The sequence below is a fragment of the Mytilus trossulus genome, chromosome 13 (assembly GCF_036588685.1).
Source record: "Mytilus trossulus isolate FHL-02 chromosome 13, PNRI_Mtr1.1.1.hap1, whole genome shotgun sequence".
In the NCBI taxonomy this organism is placed as follows: Eukaryota; Metazoa; Mollusca; class Bivalvia; order Mytilida; family Mytilidae; genus Mytilus; species Mytilus trossulus.
This window is the reverse complement of record NC_086385.1, coordinates 47,848,945-47,856,341: the sequence shown is the minus strand read 5'-3', so window position 1 is coordinate 47,856,341 and position 7,397 is coordinate 47,848,945. Positions and strand designations below refer to the sequence as shown.

The 7,397-nt window shown below is 32.9% G+C and overlaps 1 protein-coding gene across 2 annotated transcripts; it reads right to left on the bottom strand.

The window, feature by feature from the left end:
- Positions 1–575: 575 nt before the first annotated feature.
- Positions 576–6,728, bottom strand: LOC134695479 (uncharacterized). Of its 2 annotated transcripts, none has more exons than XM_063556753.1 (5): positions 6,646–6,728; positions 6,208–6,327; positions 3,286–3,407; positions 2,882–2,900; positions 576–724 (listed from the first exon to the last, which is right to left on the bottom strand). In XM_063556753.1, the coding sequence occupies exons 2-5, from the start codon at positions 6,302–6,304 to the stop codon at positions 609–611; spliced, it is 354 nt and encodes a 117-aa protein (XP_063412823.1). In that variant the 5' UTR covers positions 6,305–6,327; positions 6,646–6,728; the 3' UTR covers positions 576–608. The 2 variants fall into 2 exon arrangements, with proteins under 2 accessions (XP_063412823.1, XP_063412825.1); XM_063556755.1 differs by having other exon boundaries at positions 6,615–6,692.
- Between the last annotated feature and the right edge of the window lie 669 nt (positions 6,729–7,397).

The following is a 7,397-nucleotide window of genomic DNA, read 5'->3' as shown; positions in this document are numbered from 1 at the left end:
GACATGTTGACCAAAATTCCATCGTGAATGCGAAAAGACAAGTTGAAGTTCAGCTATGAAATTCCTGTATCTTACTCTTCGTTTAATCAAAAAATTAAAAACATTTAATAAAAATGTTACAAAACTGACCTTTTCTGTATTGGTCCTGTTGTAGTTTGTGGATAGCTGTATAATTTTGGATCCGAGCCTCGAAGACTGTTCTTGAATAAAGTTGCCTTAGTTGCTTAATAAAGTATCAATAAATGGACTTTTTTATATTGGCCCTGTAACATGCCCTTGATATTGATAATGGTCTTGGACAGTTGTAATGGCCCTCGGCGTTGCCTCAGGTCAATTTAAATCATCCTTGGCCATTATTAATACCTCGGGCATGTTACAGGGCCAATATGAAAAGTCCATACATTAATACTATAGTAATGTTCTGGTATCCTCTATAGCTTGCTGTTTGGTGTGAGCCAAGGCTCCGTGTTGAAGACCGTACCTTGACATTAATGGTTTACTTTAATAATTGTAACTTTGACGGCGAATTGTCCCATTGGCACACATACCTCATCTTCCTATTTCTAAAATAAAAATCCTGTCTCTAGAGTTTTATTAATGATCACACTTTAATTTGGTGATGGTATTTTTTCCGGTGTTTTGGCCGTATCAACTGGAAGAGGAACGATTTCTGGAGTCCTAGAATCTGTAACGCTTACCATCTGTGTATCTATTGATGTTACACCTAAATACATAAACTTTACACATTAAAAACATGTCTTCAATACTGCGAATGCTTGAACAAGGAAGATGGTCATATACATATATAATTCAATTCTTCTGTAGAGAAATATTTCGGTAAGTCCTTTAATTTCATTGGTTACATGATTAGAGGATATCAGTCTATGTCCTTGTAAAGACAAAACGATAAAATGATAATAGGTGTTGAAATCATGACATTTCAGTATAACATAAATGTTTTTGGGCTTCACAGGGGATATTGGCCTATTATCCATTTCATATAATTATGATATTGGATATGCTTTTTAAGTCGCAACTACAATATCCCCTTCCCTTTTAATGAATGTGACCTACCGAATCAGACTATTTACTGGGTTGGTTATAACATGACCAACACGACGGGTGCCGCCTGTGGAGCAGGATCCGTTTATCCTTCCGGGGCACCTGAGATCACTCCTACATTATGGCGGGGTTCGTGTTGATTAGTCTTTAGTTTTCTATGTTGTGGCTTGTGTACTGATATTTGTCTGTTTGTCTTTTTCGTTTTTAGCCATACTGTTGTTTTGCAATCTATGAGTTTGATTATCCCTCTGAATTCCTAATTCCTCTTTCAAATAACGCCCTATTTCCCTACGTCTGGCAGCTCAGGAGATATAAGTATGAGCTCACATCTCTTTGTGAACATCCCGAATAATACTATGATATCACACGCACTCAACCTTATCTATTTATTTATGTTCGTGATATTTTTTTGCTTTTCTTGTTATTTGTTTCTTTGCCTAATTGGTTTCAACGTTAAAACCCTTTCACCACGCATGTTCATCCCCCCCCCCCCGACACTTAATATTGGCGTATTGTTTCTAAGAATGATAATATCAAATGTTGTGTGTTTTTTGAAAGAGAGATAAAACGATTTTTTTTTATAAACAAAAGGGTCAGTTTCAGGTAGAGTTAATGTCCGGATTCTTACATTATTATCTAAAACAAACTTTTTTGTTCACGTGCGAACTGAAACAGTCAGGAATAAGCCGATATCACCCCTGTTAAGTCCCATAGGTCTAGTAAGTGATTATCCGTTAATGTCATAGACCACCGATACAAAACTAGATTATCGCAAAAGAAAATGCAATCAATGTATTTAAGATAAAGATAAATAATACAATTGATGAGCTATAACATGATTATACTAATAAGATAAACGTTTTACTGACAATTGATTACGGATCAATAAACCACGAGGTCCGATAAAGATAATTAATTATTTATCGTTTAAATGCTACACATATATTTGCATATCTCGAGCTCTCCAAACATTTGCTTATTAATTTTTTTTGGATTGTTTTGTTATTTAAATAGCTTTCACTACCTTCATATATTCGTTAAACTGGTATACTAATGTTTAGCGACCACATAACGCCCGCCTGCGTGTTCTATGGTCTCAATGTGTTAAGTACCGAAGAGTAGTTTCTGGCTGTTTCAATCTCTTTTCCATCAGTCCTTTCTCAATTTTATGCAGTGAATAGGAAAACGCTTTTAAATTTGAACCTTGAAATTCTAAATGTGTTGGTAAATATATATCTAAATGAAACCATTATTTGTCATTAACTTCAAATAGCCTACGATGTTGTTCCTCGCTGAAATAATGAATATAAGAGACGTCCGGACTTTTGTCATGGGTAATATTTCCCTGACGAATCCTTTTCTTAGAAAAACATGTATCATTATGTAAAATTGGAGACGAGGTAACATGACTAAAATAGGATTATCTCTCTTTTGACAGCTAAATATAAACTAGAAATAGTTTAAATATAATATAATTATATAAAAATGAGAAGATGTGATATGATTGCCAAACAGACTACTCACAACAAGAGCCAAAATGACACACAAAAAATACAAGTCATGGTACGACCTCAAACAATGCGCAAAATCCATACTGCAACGTCAGCTATAAAGGGTCCCAAAATAACAAATATTAAACAATTTTGACTTTGGAGTATGTCTGATAAATGGCTCACGTAAGTCAATTATAACTTTTGTTGAAAGACTTTTCTTTTCTATTGTGTCTTGTTATGTTTAAATATATTAATGTTTAAGGAAATATTATTATATTTTGAAGTATATCAAATTATTTCAACGAATATGTTTCTTTAAAATTTACCTTCAGCCAAACTAGGTACCTGTGGAGAAAATACAGATGATGTTTTCATGTTACATAAATGGTGTATTTCTAATCATTCAGTCATAGTAATCGTATAAAATTATATGCCTGGTATCTTTGATCCTTTAAATAATATGCATCAAATGAATGATAATACACGAATCTACAGGACAATCTTAGATTTATACAGCAATCATTATAAAGATTACTTTATCAAACGTTAACAATTTGGTTTATTTTTGGGATATCATTACTTAACACAAAATATTGAATTCAAACCACCGTCGACAAACAAGCACAAAAAAATAAGATAGGAGATCTGCCTATTTCAGTGATTGTTTACACATCTAATGAATAATCGAATTTATTGCAATTCTAATTGTACTAGTTTGAATAATCCTTACCGTTGAGGACATCATCGTTTGTGGTATCGTTCCTGCTGTTGTTCGTGGTGCGTTTTGGGATTGCAGGAATAGATTCGTCATACCTCTCCGCGATAAAATTGGCACCAACCAAATAATCAACACTGCTAACAAAAAAATGTTACATTGGTTTTGTAATTTTTTGTATTTCATTGAAAAAAAAATTGTCGGTAGTAACACACAAACATATAAGACCACTAAAAAGATATATATAAAATTATTGAACTTTACTGAGGTATTTTTAAATATGAAAAGACAATATCAATTGAAAATATCAAACGACTTTTAAAATCACCAAATGAAAAAGAATCAGACAGTCACATAAATAATAGTACACAAGCCACAACATATAACACTAACAACAATGCAAAACAAACCCCACCAAAAACTGGGGTGATCTTGACGGGTAAATAGATCCTGCTAAACATGTGGCAACTATTAGAAAAACCTATACCACGCAAGCCATATAACTGCACGACATAACAAAATTCGTAACAACGTTTGTGGAACTCTAGAACGTATGGTCATTTAGTCTGATAAAAAAAGAATGCAAGAAATAGTTCAAATAAAATTAAAAGGAACGCAATTGATGCTGATATGGTTACCAATTTCATGTCAAAAACAATTATTTCGAAAAGCACATATAATTCATTTACTCATTAGCATAAATCTTTTCATAACACTTCCAGGAGTTATATAAGCAAATTTACCAGACTGGTTCACTTATCTGTTTGTCTCTGACACAGACATGGTTACTAGATAATGGTTCCTGACAGCACATACCTGAAAGACCCGTATGTGGCAAGTGAGAAAACCAGCTTAGCAAATTTACCTTCTTTAAAACCGCGAAATACTCTAATGATATTTGTTTATTTATGCAAATAGGAACTGGTGTTTCAAACTCTACTATATAGTGAGGGCATGCACTTTAATTTTTGAAAATTGATAAATTCATTTCTATGAACTTTCATATTAAAAAGAAGATGTGGTATGATTGCCAATGAGACAACTATCCACAAAAGACCAAAATTACACAGACATTAACAACTATAGGTCACCGTACGGACTTCAACAATGAACAAATCCCATACCGCATAGTCAGCTATAAAAGGCCCCGATAAGACAATGTAAAACAATTCAAACGAGAAAACTAACGGCCTTATTTATGTAAAAAAAAATGAAGGAAAAACAAATATGTAACACATTAACAAACGACAACCACTGAATTACAGGCTCCTGACTTGGAACAGGCACATGCATAAATAATGTGGTGGGGTTAAACATGTTAGCGGGATACCAACCCTCCCCTAACCTGGGACAGTGGTGTAACAGTACAACATAAGAACGAACTATAAAAATCAGTTGAAAAGGTTTAACTCATCAGATGGATAAAAATGCAAGTGGACGTGGCCGGTACATGTCTGTCGTATAACATCTACCACTGCTATGTCGCTAGATACGACCACAACCCTATATACAAAAACCTGAGTAACTTATTTGAAAAAAAAATCATTGTTTTTTTTCTCTCAATTTTTTTAGATCAGAACTAACGACCAATCAAATCGACATCGAGAGACGTGTTAAACTATTCTGATAAAAGAGGCACATTCTTCTTTTCATATTTTGTTATTGACAAAAAACGGTCACTAACTATTTTTCATACCTGCACGTCAAACAGTTACATTAACTTTTAAAGAGGCAATAGCTTAACTTCGATCCCTTTCTTCTTTAATTGTTAATAGCCTCATCCGAATGCAACTTTTCATTAACAAAATTTATATAATCAGTTAGTGCTTGTTTTTGGTAGGTATATGTTGATGAGTAAGATTTTGGGGCTTTTGTTCTCTATTCCCTTTGTTTATAGATACCTTTTGATACATGATACATCATTGGAATTAAGGCAGTAATACTCATTATATATTTATTTCTGTAACTGCATCCGACATTGATAAATACAATACTCTAAGATAGATAGTTCAGGTGATATGAATTATTCTATCTACATATATATAGGAAGATGTGGTGTGAGTGCCAACATTTTTTTTAAAAGTAAACCATTATAGGTCAATGTACGGCCTTCAACACGGAGCCTTGGCTCACACCGAACAACAAGCTATAAAGGGCCCCAAAATTACTTGTGTGCATGCCTTAGTATAGTAACGGTAGTAATACCCTTTCTTACTAGGCGTCAAACAGTCATTTCAGCTACCGTTAGCGTCAAATTGGTAAAAATAGTTACCGTTATCCGTCAATATATCCGTATCGTCATTTTTGGAAACTGAAAATTAACGTGATTCGTCAAAATCAGTCGCTGTTTTTATCTTCTAAACGAAAGTTTACATTTTGTCGTTTAACACCAAAAATAACTTTTAACGTCATTTTTCGCGACCTTTTTACCGTTATTTCGTCATTAAGCTACCCCTATTACGACCCTGATATATCATGTATAGATACAAACTGACGAGGAATTGTAAAAACCTACCATCAATAGCTTTATTTTGTCGAGACTATGTGGTCGAGTGGTCTAGCGCAACGGACATAATGCAAGGCGATTTTGTACCAATAGCATGAGTTCAAATCGCTGCCAGAGAAGAAAATAATCTAATTTCACAAATATACTTATTTAACATTGTTGGGCTGTTATTCAGATGAGTCAAATATGCATTGATATACCCTTTATAGCTTGTTGTTCGGTATGAGCCAAGGCTCCGTGTTAAAGGCCGTACATTGACCTATAATGGTTTACTTTTTTAAATGTTTATTTGGATGGAGAGTTGTCTTATTGGCACTCACAACACATCTTCCTATATCTAATTACATATATATTCCTAACAAAACTATCTGATTTGTATGATTTATTAATGTTTAAAGAATTATAGCACTAACATTAAAGATGAAACTTACACCACAGCATAGCTGGATAGACAGAGCTAAATGATAAATCTGTATTCTCATTTTCCAAAATCAAGATATAGGTTGGTGGTTCATTTTCTCCTGACATATTATGAAATTAATGAGTTCCGTCTGAAAAATTAAAAATAACATACTGAATTGCCATTGTAACATCTTTTTGTTAAGGTGCTCACTACATTTTGAAGTTGCACAAAAATCAACTTTTATTACATGATGACCGGTTTTTTCTCGGCCCTTGAAATCCTATTTGCCTGGCAATAAAGAAGATGTAATGGTTTGTGCAAATATTTGAAAAAACTAATTACCAGAGAAAAAAATGAAGATAAGTGTTTCCTCAATCAACAAATATACTTGCAATAATCATGAAAATAGAAAAATCAATGCAATATCTCACTTACCACAAAGTGTTATTATTCATAATACATTTACCTGAAAATATTCGGATATATTTGTAATATCACTATAAAACATTTAAGTACATTCATGATTAATTTGTTAATATTCCTCCTCAGGGTGTCAACCGCAGATTATTATAACATGTATCTGTACTACTATAAATAATATTGTCACGGAAAACAACATTGATAAACGTGTAAATAAAAGCAGCGCAATTATCATAGATTACTATCTACTGTAAATACTTATAGTACACGACTATGACATCATAAGCGCAGTAGTCAGTGTTATGATTTTGGCATGATTTATATCTAACCTTTTATGCTTTCAAAATTAAATTTAAGCCAATGATATTACAAAAAAATAGATTCCTACTCCGGCAGGCAAGGTTCATATCAATGGACTTGGCTATTTTATTTAAGATCCATTTTGTCTATTACTTCATCACGTTGATTTTATATATGTGTTACTTTCAACTTTTTGTTAGTTTTCATGTTTTTAAAATGGTGGCATTGAAAGTGCAAAGACTAAGTCAGTCAATACATTGTTTGTTTCATTTCCAAATTTGACATAGTCGAGTACATCATCATTGGGCCGATTTAACTTATAATTACATTCTTAAATCGAATACTACAGAAAGGTTATTTAGAAAAAAACTCTACAAATAAACTTATCAATGATACCAGGATTCAAATTGTGAAAGCTATGTGTATGCAAAAGACTTATCAGTGACAGTAAATAAAAAGGCGAAATACAGTTCGAAGCTGAAAAAAGTAAAATCACAA

What these genes read in the sequence shown, in the direction of transcription:
- LOC134695479 (XM_063556753.1), bottom strand. Translation starts at nt 6,304, where the DNA reads ATGTCAGGAGAAAATGAACCACCAACCTATATCTTGATTTTGGAAAAT. An exon ending in CTATCCAGCTATGCTGTGGT is followed by an intron (nt 3,408 to 6,207) that starts GTAAGTTTCATC and finishes TTTTGTTAGCAG; the next exon opens with TGTTGATTATTTGGTTGGTG.